The following is a 15,510-nucleotide window of genomic DNA, read 5'->3' as shown; positions in this document are numbered from 1 at the left end:
AAACTCACTTGATTCTCCCTCAAGTCCGGGCCTGCGGACTATTTAACAAGCAAGAGGTATCTCGATATGTCCCTAGCCCTGCAGGTATACCTCGATCCGATTAGATAAAGCCTATTTGCGGAGGCCGGATCCAATGGCCTGATTGGGGTTAGCGTGATATCTCTAATCCCGAAACGGCAAAGAGATGCTTGTCTGCAGCTTGATGTTGGTATCATCTCTGCGTTATTCATGTCGTTTGTCACATCGCGGGGTAGAATCAGAGATGTCGCATGACAATCCTCGATTGGGAAAGTGTGTCTGGAGCTGTGGGCCTTGCTTGTCATTCGAGAAGATGTGTAGATAAGTCGAGCAGATCCCATGAGATGACACAAAGTACACCGGGACAAGCTGGAAGGAGCTCTTGGATCTACAAAGCCAGGCCAAATTGACCGAACAGAAACCAGAATTCCTATACATAGGACACAGACAGGTCCGATCTAGCTACAACAAGAAAGAAAGAAAAAGCGTCTAGATCACAAGAACGAAAGGCACGAGGCCATACTAGAGCCTGTAAACGCCTCGTAAATGGATTCAAAACCAACCATATCAAACGCCAGGCACCCTCCTGCCCAACACCGTCGTCCAGACGCAAGAACTCGGCACAGGCAACGAAGCCTACGCAAAGCCATAAGCGTGAAGACAATGCCGAATATCGAAGGAAAAGAACACGATTCTCGTGTCTATGTACATACATCATATCATATCAACCCCAGGTGCTTCAGGGACCGTGCCTCATACCCGGCCCATCTGATAGGCTCCGGGGGTCGGGCATTGTAGCCAGCTCCGTGGTGCTGAGGTGTGTGGGCGCCAGCCCCGTGAGACCCAGTATTGGGAGTGCTGGGGGTGCCGCCCGAGTAAATGGTCGCGCCATTAAGGTTGGGTGTTTGCTGGGCCATGTTGTAGGCCACTGCAGGCATTTGTCCGTTGAGACCCCAGATTTGGCCAGAATATTTGCTGTCGTCAATTGCCCCTCCGAAGATGAGTTGGCGCGTCTTCCAGTAGATCTCACCAGTGACTAAGGAGTCTGAGCCAGCCTGGTGAGCGATTCCGACACGCTTCACGCCAAGTTCATCGGCAATGTCTTGCAAACCAGATTTCTGGCCTAGGTTGGTGAGAATCTGTGCTGCAGCCTGACTGAGAGGGGAACCGTTGACGGCTTGGTTGCGACCGGCGTGCTTCATGAGGTACTTGATGTCGTAAAGTGACGGGAAGAAGATGGTAAGAAGCTTGTGGAACTCCTCTTCATTCTCTGGAAGCTGGGAGCAGAGCATGATCTTCATCAAATAGCCAAAGTCGTACCCGGAGTGGAAAGAAACCCAGTGAACGTCATCCAGTAGCACCAATCCAGAGCTAATCAAAAGAGCACCGAACTCGAAAGGATCAATGCCGTTCTTTTCATGCATGGCGAAGTCAATTCCAGATTTGGCAAGCATGGCCGTTGACTCCTGGGCGTACATGTCGCCTTCGAGTGAAAATCGGAAGTTGAACTGCCATGTGCAGGGAGCGGGCACACCATACGCTTGTCCATTGGCATCAGTGCCTGAGGCTGGGGGAACCTCTCCTTCGTCATTGAATAACGTGATGCCTAGTTGTATCATCTTCAGAAGATCGACATTGCATCTGAGGGTCTGATAATGGTAATCGGCTTTGTTCGAAAACGACCCTATCGGCCGAGCAACAATACCAGGGAATTCGGTGTCCTAGGCCCTAGTCAGTAAATGTTACTCATAGGAGGTTTCCGTTTTGCACGGAGACACCATATTAGTTGGTGCTTACCATGCTGATATAAGGGTACTTGTCGACCAACTGCCTCAGCACCGCCATCTCATGGGCCAGGTTGTGCTTCCAGACATCTCTAATTCTTGACTTCACTGCACCGCCCTTTGCTTCGAGCGCTAACCGACCGTCGTGACCCTGGTGTAGTTGCTGTTGTTGCATTTGCGCACCGCGCGCGAATCCCATCTGTGCCGCATGACTAGCCAGACCGGTGCCGCCGCCATCACCTGCACCAGCTCCCGGGAAGCCGGCTACCGCCATACCATTTGCAATTCCGCCGGATAGTGTAAAAGGGTTGATGTTGGTATTCGGATTGCCCGCGAAGCCAGGATGACCGAGCGAAGGGGGAGGGAGTGTGTTTCCGGACTGTGCGTGTGCGGGATGTTGAGATTGAAGGTGAGCTTGTTGTATGTTGTATGGAGCGTTTAAGCCAGATGGCCCATATCTGCCAACGGGAGGTGGCATTTTGTTGTCTCGAGGATGCGCATGGATGAAGTGACAGTTTCGTCCCTCGAAGGCGGGAGAGCTACTTGGTCTACCGTATTCGGCTAGCGCGGGTAATTGCCAAGCACACCTCTTTTCCTCAACTTCGGCTCCTCACTGTGTCACTTTGCGGTTGATTGCGGACTAAGGGACCAAGTTACAGCCCTTCACATCTTGTTTCTCTTTATTTCCGTCTTTCAGTGATATTTACTACCGGACAATTCCCACAATGTCCGCCCGCAACCCCACCGGTTTCGACCTCGCCCAGTTCAAGGCCGCGGCCTCCCCATCTTCCGTCTGGGCCAAGCGGGATCCATGGGCTCGCAAGTACGTCAAGTGATGCCGATATCATACCAATCGTGGTAGGCACTAATGTTTTTACAGTGAGGCCTGGCGCTACACCGGCCCCTTCAGCAGAGCCGCCCGCTTCAAGGGTCTCTTCCCCGGCTTCGGTATCGCGACTGTCGCTTTCGCTGCCTACTGCACATACGAGCACTTCTTCATGAAGGATGATCACCACCACAGTGATGCCCACCACGGTGAGGGTCACCACTAAAAGGTTGTCTCTGGAGACCAATTGAGAATGCCACCGACCGACGGATCATCGAGCGGAGGACGTATACCCCAGGCGACAAGAGAGAGTCGTCTCGCCTCCACGAGAACCACAGCCTTTGGATTATAGAGCCTACAGCTTTGCAGAGTCCGGGAGCTTTTGTCGTGTCAGGGCGGAAATGCAGCTTCTCATGGCTCATAGGGAGCGTAGCTTCCATGGCGCTTTGGGTTTGATTTGTCGAATGTACATAGCTTTTGTTCCACTACTACAACCAGATGTTTCTTTATTGTTCGATCGACGACTCTACTGGTTTGCCGTGCTATGTTATGAGCTGGTTAACAAAGTAAGGTTGGCTTCAAGCTTCTATAACACGTAATATCATTATCGACATGAACCCCCACTATGCATGTTTGGGACGTTCAACTTTTCGTTTGTGCAGGTTACTCCTCGAATACCAGTGAGATACCATCGTCACCGGCAGTGACAATCCGTTTTCCATCCAAGCCCTGCACGAAGCCCATGATGCCACCTGCTTGCTCGCCCTCGTCATTTTCCGTGGCACCCATGTGTCCCTTCCACTCCCGCATCAATCCTTGAGAAGCAGCGGCCGTGCCACCACGTGCGTCCCAACGTCGGACCACACCGTCTAGACCGACAGACGTGAGCATCCAAGAGCGGTTCTGGTGGGCTGCGGAAGCATTGGCAAGGGGACCTGAGACAGTCGCACCGAGTTTCTTGCTGCTAGGCAGGAACTCAACCTTGACAACAGCGCTTCCTTCATGGGCATCCCTGATATGCCGACGGACCGCAAAACGATGAGCCGCGTCGTACATAACAACCGAACCATCCACAGACCCAGCAGCAAGAAGGGTGAACGGAGCCTGGGAGAATGAGAGTGACTCAATGTTGTCTGTTTGAGTCTGCAATGCGGCCATGATAGTGCCTGCAGCGGTGGAGCCGGCTGCCTGGGCGGGTGTGCCTTTGCCCTTACCCTTGGCTGCAGGGGCACTTGCTGTGACCCGAGGAAGGCCGACAACTCTAATGTTGCCCTCAGCACCACCCACTGCAGCAATACCGCCGCTGGGGGAGATGGCAATGGTGTAAAGGCCACCCTCCACGGCGAAGCGCTGATCCTCCGCATTCAATCCAAGGATGGCATTGGTACCTGGGGAGTACTCAATGCCAGCGGCAGCAGCAGCCCCAAAGACGTCGTAAACAAAGAAGCTGGAGTCCTCAGAAACAGTCGCCAGCAGATTGCCATCAGGCGTCCATGCGCCTGCAGTGCATGATTCGGTGTGGGAGAAGAAGGTCTGAATGATGGAGATAGGCTGCCCGGGGTCGGTGTGATCGATACGGAAGACCCACGCACTGCCGTCATTGGCACCGATGGCAATAACATTTTGCGTCGCTTCATTTCCCTGCTGGTAAGGGCACACGGCCATCCAATTGATCTCTTCCACTTCCTGGACCTCACCAACGAACTCCCATGCAAGACCTGTCTTCTGAGGTGTGGTATCCCGATAAGCTCGCAGCTTGCCATCCAGACCGGCGGTAATGGCATATTCTCCTGCCGGCTCAGTGAACGCCACGGCATTCACGGTGTCAGTGTGCCCGTCGAGCTTGGCCAGAGGCATGAGAGACTCGCGCTCTCTGGGCTGAGGGTTTGACTCATAGCTCGATGGAAGCACAGGACGCGGTGCGGGGGTCGAGTCAAAGATGTAGCCTGTGTCATCGCCGGAACCCGTCATGACAATGTTGTTGTGAACCGGGTGCTGCGCAACACAGAAGACAGAGTCCGAGTGGGAGTCGAAGTGTGCCGATGAGTCGTTTTGGAAGGTGATCTCATCTTCGATAGTCATGTTTTCGTCGTCATATTCTCCCTCTCCATCCGACATAGGGTGATCCTCATCACGATCATAGATCTCTTCGGCATCATCGGCCTGGATATACTCCTCGTCTACATTCTCACGATTCGGGTCGGTTGAAGACATTTTTATTTTTTCAATGGGTCGGAGATGGGGGCTGAATGATATGATGCTGAAAAGAGTGGTTTATGAACAGTCACTCTTTATATGACCCGTTCCTAAACAATATTGAAGCAAGAAGCAGGTTGGTAAGGCAACTTGGAATGCCCTCGATCTTTTTTCTTACCTCCCCGCTTAGAAATCCACCACCCCGCGGCAGATTATGCTCTGTCCCTTACCGCCTTAGTGACCGCTTTTGTGTCAGCGCGAAACGCGAAATACCTCCTACATATAGGTAGCATGCAGGCGCTTGCTGGATTTATTGGATTTTCAATGAATATATGGCCACAGTCCTGGTTGTAGACTGTTTAATTGCAAATTGCATTGATTCTTTTGATTTATCCTGGTGTTTCAAAGCGTGAAGAAGCTATGGACCCCTTGCAGGAGTCTTCCCCATAATACTATAAAACAATATATTATATTGAAAAATTTTGGACTAGGTACCGGTGGACCTACATACATGTACTCTTCTGATAACAGCAGATGAGATGCCTTGTTTATCCATATCTACATATATACTTCCAGTTCAAGCCAAAAATGGTTATTGGTTTCCAAGTTTCCAAGACCAAGTTCTAATCAAAGCGACCCCGGGCATTTTTAGATCTTGCTACCAGCCTTTCTCCGTGCCTCCTTCTCTTGATCACGGATCAACCGACGAAGAATCTTACCACTCGGGCTCTTGGGAATGGCATCCACAAATCTGATACCTCCCTTCAACCACTTATGACGAGCCTTGTGGTCCTCAACATACTTCACAAGAGCCTGGGAGACAGATTCGTCCGATCCTGCGCTGGCGGACTTCACAACGATGGCCTTGGGAACTTCTCCTGCACGATCATCCGGAATAGCGATAACAGCACAGTCCGAGACATCGGGGTGGGCGAGGATATGGGCTTCTAGTTCGGCAGGCGCGACTTGCAGACCCTAGGAATGACGTGTTAGATTGCGTATATTTCCATCAGCCGATGCGATTACGAACCTTGACCTTGATCAACTCCTTAATCCGATCGACGATAAACACGTGCTCGATGCCCTTCGGGCTTTTACGGATGACAGCCTCGTCTCCGGTACGCATCCATCCGTCCACAAATGTCTCTGCGGTGGCTTTCTCGTTGTTCAAATAGCCCAGGACGACGCTTGGGCTTCGGACCACCAGCTCGCCTGGTGAGTCGTACGTTGTGATTTCCTTGTTTTCGGGCGTCACAATCCGTGCCTCGACTCCAGGGAGCAAGGCGCCGGACGAACCTAACCAGATATCGTGCGGGTGGGTCGAGCTTACGACCGTGGATGTTTCTGTCAGACCTGTGCGCAAATCTGTCAGTTCTGCGCATGTCAGAAGCATCAATTACCACGTACCGTATCCCTGACGGATCAAAATGTTCGGGTAGAGTTTGAGGAAGTCGGCAGCTGTCTCCATGCCCAGGGGTGCCGCTCCTGTGAACAGAGACGTCACGGAACTCAGGTCATACTTGGAGCACACGTCTTGAGTGCCCAGCATGTGGATGATGATCGGAGGTACCTAAGTCCTTGCGATTAGTATTCGACAGCACCTTCTCATCAGGAAAGACATGCTCACCAGGAAGAGCGCACTGATCTTGTACTGCTGAATGGCGTTCAGGTAGGATTTCAATTCGAATTTGGGGAGAACGATTGTTTGGTCACCTCGGTATGCGCCAGCATGGCCAATGACCACAAGGGCATAGATATGGCTCTGCGGAAGGAGACCAAGAGCAACCTCAGTACTCGCAGGCTTTGTGCCCCCGCCATCCCGATAGTTCTGCTCAAATGCCTTGATCTGAAGGGTATTGGCGATCACGTTGCGGTGTGAGATCATGACTCCTTTCTGTTTTGCAGCACATTGTTAGCGAAAGTGATATTCAGATTGCCAGGACACTGCTTACCGGCAATCCAGACGTTCCACTCGAGTAGCACACAAATGCTGTCCGTCGGGCGCCCTCACCCGCGCTCCATCGCAATTCATCCACTGGCGGTAGAGACTTCCCAGCGTCGGTCAGTTCGGAAACGGACTTGTATTCTGTTGGAGGCTTGACACCGCCAAGAAGCTGCTCAGGTACATCGAGTAAGTAGATTCTGTTCTTCGGGAGACCAGCTTTGGCCGCAGCTTCCAGCGAGATGGAGAGGAGAGGAACACAAGTCACGAGGGCCTTGGCCTTGGAATCAAGCAGCTGATGCGTCAGCTCGGCGGCAGAGTATGATGCGTTGGCGGGAGTGAGAACACCGCCCAGTCTGTGAACGGCCCAGAATAGGGGCAAGGAATCGATCTAATCGGCAAAACGAAAGAATAAGCTCCCCGCTATTCTTCTTGATACAGTATATTCCACGTACAGTGTTAAGGGCAAACACGGCCAGTGTCTTATCCCATTCCGACCCTTCATTCGGCGCCCACCCAAATTCCTTTGAAAGACTACGAGCCAGCGAGTCGACGCGATTGGCTACCTCTTGCGACGAGTATGACTTCCCGGTGATGCCGCATGTGTAGGGGTCCCGGGAGCTGGCGTGTCGCACTCGCCCATATTTCTCATTGAGCATGAACTCGCTGATCGGGATACTGTCGGGAATTGGGTCCAATTGACCGGACTCCTTTGGAGGTAAAAACACCATTTTTTCCAAATCCTCGGGGTAATATAGGGGCAAATCTCCAAAATGCAGGAAACAGAGGTGATCTCGGCTATTTTTTAAATACGGTTAGCTGCAGCCAGGTGAGCTCAATGGATTTTTACTCACGGTTCAGAGCGACAGTAATGCGAATAAGCAAGGGGTTGGAAACACGCGGGCAAAACCAGCTGAGGGGAGATTTGACAAGTGACGGGTGCGGGGAAATCGGCAAACAAGGCGAGTGTCCCCAACTATCATACCGCTAGTACCTAGGTAGGTACCGAGTAGCTTGTTGCGTTTAACCGAAATTGGGTAGCCGGCCTAAATTTGCGACCTTGGACTCGGTGGATCTTCTGCGTGCTGAGCAGCTCATTGTTGGCGATTATGTTGCCAAGACCAGAGATGCCTCGGTCTAGACATATCCGAGGGTATGATCGACGACATGCTGCATCTAATGTTAACTTCAATTGCCTCGCACTGGGAATTTGATCAGATTCGCGATAAATATAACGCCGGAGTTATCCCGATGAATCGAGGGATCCCTGTCTCCTAAACTCCAATGAAAAGTAGAATGCTCGCAGCATTTAAAGTGGCCTTGGCGTGCAGATCACTCAATCCCCATTCGTCCCCATTCGCTCGGCTTACCCTTTTTAGACTGTGCCGAATATCTTCGACTACACCAACACCTCGTTGTCTGAAGCCATGTACGTATAGAATGACATGACAGCTTGGTACATTTGGGTAATAAGTGTTCAGTACGCCCACTTAATAATACTTCAACATGTGTACGTATAGGAAAAACAGGACGAATGGACTGTAAATGTATTCAGCGACTACCTCTACCTAGGTGACAGCTGTGTAATGAAAGAGGATGTGATTAACACCCCCCCATGTATTCCGTGGGACCCGTCAAGTGACTATGGAGCCCGAAGGCTCAGCCACGACTTTGTCAAAGAACTTCCACGAGAAAGAATGGTTTGTTTTTGGTGTTGACCTATATGGGCCTCAACAACCTTGGTAATGTTGACGCCTTTATGTATAGGTGATGCACGGCCCTTTGCCTCGCTTACACTATCTCTGGGGGCTACGGAGAGATAGTGGGCGGGAGGGCTGAGAGGAAGAAGAGAAGAATAAGAGAAGAGGAAGAAAGGTGGGAGGAGCCCTTTTATATCCCCAAGAACGCGTACCTTCCCAAAGTGCCCAGTTGCCTTGCACCTTCCCTGATTGTCAATGTCACATGGCCACATGGCACCTTCCCAATTTACACGGGCAGGTCCTATAGAAAAAAGTCCCTCTATGGGCTTGCTTACCCTCTTGTCCGAGCCTTGAGGTTTCCTGTCTCGGTAGAATTTCACGCCTGGAAATCCTGCGCTGTTACAACATGAAAGTACACATGTACTCACATCAACCCATCATATCATCTTCACTTAATTCCTTCATGAGCGAGGTGGCAGCAGTGAAGACTGTTCATTTGAATTGAAATATGGCAGAATCGAATGATCAATCTTCCGGTGCAATCCATATTGACTATGCAAGATATTTTCCATGTTCTACTGCTGTGTAACCTGCAGTTAAGGTAAAGTTCTGGCGTACATATCATTCTAAACTACTTGCATGCCTTATATGTATGGTCGATCCTTTAGCCCACCATTTCCATATTTCAGCCATCCAGTTCATATACACGCCACCGATAACCGAGGATCTTATAACTTGAGTATCTCCTACCTTGTATAGGTCTAATAGGCTTCTACCTAGGTAGCGAGGTGTCTGGGCCTCGTGGCTTAGGTGCTCTCATGGTGTTATCAATCTCGGGGTTTCTCGGTGTCCATCTCATGCCAAACTAACATAATGCCATTGCTTGTAATTTGAGTTCATAATGGGCAATTCATGAACTCCCTCGAGATTAGCTCATGTGATGTCCAAGTTTACTGCCGGCTTCACCCCGACCTCGACGCCGCTCTGGCAAAATATATCTTGGGTCCTCCCTCCAGCTCCATAATCCTCCCACCTCACACTTCATCCCATCCTCAAACGCTTTTTCATCCCTTTCAAGCATTGAATGATTATTCGAAGCTAAGTACTGTCTGAAATATTATACTGAGCACAGCTAAAACACCAATTCACCTTGTGTGGTGCCATTGGGCCCTCTATACTGTGAGTCTGACTATCAACCTCCACCACCAGATATAATTTTGTTGGCTGTTTAAATATGTTCTGGGCTATGTCTGGATATAATACTTACTCAATTTACGGGAAAATAGCTTGATTGCACAACAAATTGTGGAAAATGGCACCACGCCCTACTGTCAATCGTCGCCAGGCGGTTGAAAGACCAGTGCGAGCAAGCCGCATCGCCAAAACAAAGAAAGAACAAGCCATCAAAGGTGACAATCACTTTGTTACATCTTTATTGCGGAATATAACATGCTGATACCAGACAGTCCCGTCGGACCAGCTTGAAGCTGCTGTCAATGACCAAGTTCTTGAGCCGGTTTATGGAACACCCCCGGCCTGGTCAGAGGTATGTTACTAATAATCCTTTGTAATTTATATGTATATGTACTGAAGAATCTGCCAGGGTCGTCAGCAACTTTGTGATGCGATTCCATGGTTTCGCTGCACTCAAGGTGCAATGTATCACAATGAAGGTTTCTGCTATGGCTTCCTCATTGATGCTGACGGTGGTACCCGCACTTATATTGACGAGGAAATCATAATTACCAGAATGTAAGTATCGTGTGTCCAGAGTTGTAACCTGTCTTTACTAACTTTGTCAGCGGCGGATGCTGCACCAAAGACTCGGGCGGAAACCTGACCCTCGAAAAGAACCAAGACCCGGACAATGCACTCGTCCAAAGTATCATTGCCAGTCAAAACTCAAAGCTTGCTGTTGGCCTTGTTATTGGTAATTCATCAAGAGTGCTATAAAAGGAACCCTGCTGACCACAGTTATAGGGAGCAAGAACAAGATTCTCAACCGAGAGCTTCCGCATCGTTACAACATTATGGACTGGTTCCGTGTTACCAATGTCTGGTTTGAAAAGATTGGTCAGAAACACGGAGTGAAGGTCCGCTTTGAGAAACTGAATCTGGCCGAAAAGAGCTGGTGGGCGGCCAAGGATTCTCTCCCTTCAGTGCCCCTCGATGAGCGGGACTTTGAAACAAAGCCTGAGACTCTCAAGTGTGAGAGATGCTCCACGGAAAGTGTTCGCTTGTACGAGGATGGGTGGATGTGCCTTAACCCTGTTTGCGTCGACTTCTGGAAGATCGGGAACGCTTCCCTCCCCCTGAGCTCACTTTCAATCCTGAGTTCCTGAGCTTTCGCAGTCGTCCAGACCCGGCAATCCAACCGCACTACAGTCTAGTTCCCAATCTTCTGTCCACATTGGATGAGAACGCCGCGGATGTTAGCACATCTCGTATCGCATGGAAGGGAATCGTGTGCCCTATGTGTTTCAAATGTATCCGTCGAACTTTCTGGCAAGGCTGGAAATGCGATGATGACTCTATCGGCGAGGAGTCCACGAACAGCTGCCCGTTTCAGAAGTTCATGAACATGAACCCTGTTTCGCTCCGGGTTGTCCTCGATCATTTCGAGCTGGCCCCGATCAAGCGAGCAATTGTTTTTGACCGGAAGTTCAGCATTCCAGAGATTGACGACAATACCTTCTTTCCGTACCGGAAGCTAACTTATAAACTTGATGGAGTTGGCTCGATTACTCACTTTGTGTCCAACAAAGCAATCAATAGCCGTGCGAATGGACCAGATGACCTTTTCATCAATCTCCAACGTGGTGATCTTGGTCTCAAACGATTCCGCCTCCAGTCCAGCCTAGGTAAGTGAGCCGGATACAACTTCAGATATATAGTTTCTCACAATGGAACAGTTGCGGGTACACTGACCTCACATTTCGCGGTCAACTACGTAAGTGAAGAGATACTACCTTGACATTTTAGTGTCCATTTCACCTGACCAAAGGACACAGGGTATGCCCTACAAATATGTTGTGTCTGTCGATTCCAAGGGCTTCGATGAAGCACCCAACGACATGCTCCAAGCTCTGGGTCGTTTGTCGTGGGCAACTGAAAAAGCAGTCGTCTCTTCTGGAGACAAATACTTGCCTCCAAATGAGTTACTGACGCTCGGTTATTTCGAAGAAATGAAGATCGGAGTAAGTCAAATGTATGGCATTGACAACGGCCTAGGCTAAAATATCTTCGCTCAGTTCCATGATGACGGCGAGTCTTCGCTTGGCCCCAGTATCGCCACACTGTCCCTTGGAGCGAAAGCAACCATGTTCGTCCGTATGAAGTACAAGTATTTCAATGGCTCTACCCGAAGGGTTGAGCCCAAGCAGATTGGGACTCTTCTGCAAGATGACCCTGTTCTAAACGACTGCATGTTTGAGAAGGAACGGCGGACACTGAAAGAAGAGTTCGATGCCGGTGAGATCTCGCAAGATGAGTATGATGACTCGCGTCGTGCTCTGTCGATGGGCCGCAAGGGAAAAGAGGCACCGGTTACCATCAAAATGGAACTTCATCATGGTGATCTGGTTGTCATGCACGGAGAGAATCTCCAGAAATACTATGAGGTTTGTGATTGTTCCCCTTTTTACCAACATTGAGCATCGGATCTGACCGCTATAGCATTCGGTGGTGCCCGAGAACAAGTTGCGCTTTGCTTTGACTGCGAGATACGTCAAGCCCGACCACATTGAGGCGAAAGAGATCCAGAAAGGCCAGTTCTCACTCACACCCAACCAAATCTACGATGGAAAGTGATATTACTATTTGCCGAGCGACACGATTTCGAACATCTTTCCCAGTTCTGCCTTCCCATCTTGTCAACTCTGATTGCTGATTTGTATGACTTGAGTACCAGGACCTTATTTATATCTATCATAGTACTTATTGCCGGGCTGACCTTTTCACATCTGTTACGAATATCTCTATGATATGCCCAGGTCATGGTTTGCTTCTTTTTTTTTTGTTGCTATATACCCTACTGCCTATACCTTTTATTGCGTGGTTTTTATCAGATATATTCGCGCAGAAGAACACTCGACGGCCACTGCCGTGCTATCAAATATTATACCCTATTTCTGATTTTCGAGCCCTGGAGGCTTTCTTAGAATGGTAACCTCAATTTGTGCAAGGTAGACACGTCTGATGCCACTTAAGAAAGAGCGAATTTAGTTCTTCCGGCTTCACCTGGACGCTTAATTCGATCGACCCATCAATGCGACAAACCTCGACTTTACTAAAAGACGCAGTCATCGGCAAAAACATCAAAAACATCAAAAACATGTTGCAATGAAGCGAATAGTCAACTCACCTACCGAACTACGTATGTTATAGGCCGTCTCCACATAATTTCTCGATTCGGTCGGAGTGCCGACCGAAACAGGAAAACAGATCTGAATACTTTCACTAAGCGGCACCGCGGCCTCCGCAAGCCCCGAGCAATGTTGGAAATACTGAAAGGTCATTATCTCTCTTACTAGGCAATATTAATTCGAAGTGATTGCGAATTACTTAATGGATGATCAAATGAATGACAATGTGCTGCGAGCTGTGAGTGCCATCACATGGCTTTCGGCATTCGTATACTGATGATGATATTAGTGTGACCTTTGCTACTCGAGAAAGGTTAAAGGATTTCGTCAGATCCATTTACTGCTCAGCGACTGATAGCTTTTAATAGGTTCGCTGTGATAAGCAGCTAGATTGTGCGAATTGTACGGATGCAGGCGTGAAGTGTAGTCGTACAAGAGCTCAACGACCTCGCCGGCAATCATCATCGGTGTATGTTCCCATATTAATCTATCTTGCTGTCGCTTTACGCTTATGGGGTTTAATAGTATATCTGCACTCGGGGAAAGATTGTTATCCTTGGAAAGGACAGTTTCAGAGTATGATTGCCATTTTTCTTTACTTCGGGACTCCGGTTGATTGACCGATCAGTGAAACTCTCATTCCATCAAATGTTGCAGATCTCAACGATCGAAATGCAGCATCGAAAAAAAGGAGACTAGATCATGCCTCGTACATAGAAGGAGATTCTCAATCTGCCCAGAATGAGTGTGCCATTGGCCCGACCACACACCATGCAGAGAAGGCCAGAGTCGTCATACAAGGAGAGCTTGATGGAAATGAGCGTATGGACCGTGAACGAAAGGCAATCCTCAGGTCTGCCCTGCAATTTGTGGACATTACGGGACAGAGGAGAACCTCAGTTACCGATAAGTCTTCGCCGGTAGAGGTGCCGCATGAAGACTTTCAACATGATGGTCCATTTATTACCCCATCACCGGAGCTGCTTTATATGCTTCTTCCAGGTACTAGAAGTCATTTTCATTGTCAATGCATGCACTAATACTTATACAGAGCCAACAGCTGCTGTCGGACGATCTAGTTCCGTACAATGGCCGGACCACATCTCGGACAAAACACTAGAAAAGATGGCTTCGACCATTCTCGGTGACAACAGCCTTGAGCATGGGCAGGTATTCTACCAGTATTGTATATGCGTTTATGTGAAGGCCATCTTCCATCTCTTCCAGAAACCGAAAGCATATAAGGATCCTCGCATCAACGCACAATTTCTGAAGTCCAAGAAATTATATGAAACATATGCCTTCCGAGCTCTCAAGAGGCTCAATTTCTTGAATGCCCCAACTCTTCCTTTTATTCAGTCGTTGATATCTGCTGTATGTCATCATGCTTCATTATTCGGGGACTCTTTTATTGACAACTGTTGAACAGGCATTCTTCATGCAGTATCTCGGCAACATGAGCCAATCCTGGATTCTCAACTCATACGCAGCTCGTCTGATTACCGCTCTGGGCTACCATGAAATCCGCAATCCGCTTGGGATTTCAAGCCTCGATGAAGAAATACATAGCGCTGTATGTTGGTGCTTTTACCTTGACCGAACTCTCAGCACCCTTCTGTATCGACCACTGTCATTGCCAGAGCCTCGCATCTCTCCCGCGAACTTAATCAGTGCCGACCAATCTATGGCACATATCCCATTAATACGCATATTGTTCGATTTAGCTCAGGTCCAAGGAGAGCTGCTGGATTGCGGCAATGCGGATAATACTCGCCAAATACTTGCCAATCACTCAAGACTCCAAGAACGAATGGAAGCCATATATTCAACATTACAATCAGTGAGCTTGACTGAATGCCTGTCTTTCTCCACGCTAACCTATTCTCCCAGAGTCGAGCCTCAGCACCCGACTGTATCGCTGCGGAATGGATTGCAGGTGAATTTGGTTATTACGCGATTCTGGTTGATATTCTTCGATCGCGCTTAAAATGTAGCTTTTCCCCTTTGACGCACAGGGAGTGTGTGTCGTATTCCCGCAAATCTCTCAGGGCACTGCATCACCTTCAAAAGAATCTCGCGGATACCCCTGGCTTCGTGGATCCTTATCCATCATTCCTAACATGGTTGGTTGGTCTACTTCCAGCATCACCAATTCTTCCACTAATAACCCTTCATCTTACACAGGACTGTCCTTCTATATCCCTTAAGTCCATTCTTTGTCCTCTTCTGCAACATCATTGGAGAATTAGACATAGATGACTACAGTCTAATGCAAGACATCACGCAAAGCCTATCTCAGTTCGCCGCAAGTCCATACATCTCGAAACTGCTGAAACTGCTATACTACTTGCAGAATCTCTGCGTACCATTGATCCAAGCCAAGCAGCGCATGGGCCAGCAGGTCAAAGTCCCTACTTTGTACCCTTCAATGACTGGGACTTGGCATGACCATCCGGCTAGTACTGATGAGCATGCGCATGTCTTGATGGCTGGCTCTCCATATATAGATCCTATCGCTGGAGCAAACCATCAGCAATTGCAGACACCCAGTGATGGAAGCTATGCACCTGATGATGCGTTGATGTGGCAATTATTCAATAGCCAAGTCTCGCTGGAGTGGTTCGAGTCAGACCCTTTTTCTTATTGAGGATGCGCGTGGTGTTTGTTGATATTCCTGTTT

General features: G+C 49.2%; 6 protein-coding genes across 6 annotated transcripts; 3 read left to right on the top strand and 3 right to left on the bottom strand.

Moving 5' to 3' along the window:
• Nucleotides 1-737: 737 nt before the first annotated feature.
• N7519_007295 (CCR4-NOT core DEDD family RNase subunit POP2) lies at nt 738-2,280 on the bottom strand (the record flags this gene model as incomplete). Its single annotated transcript, XM_057294071.1, has 2 exons — nt 738-1,739; nt 1,816-2,280. 2 exons carry the CDS (start codon nt 2,278-2,280, stop codon nt 738-740), a joined length of 1,467 nt encoding a protein of 488 aa, XP_057148882.1.
• Nucleotides 2,281-2,312: 32 nt separating this feature from the next.
• Nucleotides 2,313-2,945, top strand: N7519_007294 (NADH dehydrogenase [ubiquinone] 1 beta subcomplex subunit 3). The gene is made up of 2 exons (XM_057294070.1): nt 2,313-2,625; nt 2,683-2,945. The coding sequence occupies exons 1-2, from the start codon at nt 2,528-2,530 to the stop codon at nt 2,852-2,854; spliced, it is 270 nt and encodes an 89-aa protein (XP_057148881.1). The 5' UTR covers nt 2,313-2,527; the 3' UTR covers nt 2,855-2,945.
• A 346-nt stretch (nt 2,946-3,291) lies between these two features.
• Nucleotides 3,292-4,842, bottom strand: N7519_007293 (WD40 repeat domain-containing protein; the record flags this gene model as incomplete). Its single annotated transcript, XM_057294069.1, has 1 exon — nt 3,292-4,842. The coding sequence occupies one exon, from the start codon at nt 4,840-4,842 to the stop codon at nt 3,292-3,294; it is 1,551 nt and encodes a 516-aa protein (XP_057148880.1).
• A 630-nt stretch (nt 4,843-5,472) lies between these two features.
• Nucleotides 5,473-7,497, bottom strand: N7519_007292 (acyl--CoA ligase; the record flags this gene model as incomplete). The annotated part of the gene is made up of 6 exons (XM_057294068.1): nt 5,473-5,799; nt 5,855-6,177; nt 6,232-6,394; nt 6,452-6,718; nt 6,777-7,157; nt 7,222-7,497. The coding sequence occupies 6 exons, from the start codon at nt 7,495-7,497 to the stop codon at nt 5,473-5,475; spliced, it is 1,737 nt and encodes a 578-aa protein (XP_057148879.1).
• A 2,281-nt stretch (nt 7,498-9,778) lies between these two features.
• N7519_007291 (uncharacterized protein) lies at nt 9,779-12,276 on the top strand (the record flags this gene model as incomplete). The annotated part of the gene is made up of 10 exons (XM_057294067.1): nt 9,779-9,875; nt 9,933-10,012; nt 10,070-10,218; nt 10,269-10,396; nt 10,447-10,800; nt 10,827-11,327; nt 11,379-11,416; nt 11,478-11,663; nt 11,718-12,086; nt 12,142-12,276. 10 exons carry the CDS (start codon nt 9,779-9,781, stop codon nt 12,274-12,276), a joined length of 2,037 nt encoding a protein of 678 aa, XP_057148878.1.
• Nucleotides 12,277-13,032: 756 nt separating this feature from the next.
• N7519_007290 (fungal specific transcription factor domain-containing protein) lies at nt 13,033-15,477 on the top strand (the record flags this gene model as incomplete). The annotated part of the gene is made up of 7 exons (XM_057294066.1): nt 13,033-13,068; nt 13,199-13,406; nt 13,488-13,832; nt 13,882-14,204; nt 14,260-14,670; nt 14,721-14,953; nt 15,015-15,477. The coding sequence occupies 7 exons, from the start codon at nt 13,033-13,035 to the stop codon at nt 15,475-15,477; spliced, it is 2,019 nt and encodes a 672-aa protein (XP_057148877.1).
• Nucleotides 15,478-15,510: the final 33 nt, after the last annotated feature.

The sequence above is a fragment of the Penicillium mononematosum genome, assembly GCF_028829835.1.
Source record: "Penicillium mononematosum strain IBT 11891 chromosome Unknown utg000003l:1.0-8172316.0:1.0-8177699.0, whole genome shotgun sequence".
Lineage (NCBI taxonomy): Eukaryota > Fungi > Ascomycota > Eurotiomycetes > Eurotiales > Aspergillaceae > Penicillium > Penicillium mononematosum.
This window is presented reverse-complemented; position numbering and strand designations above follow the sequence as displayed.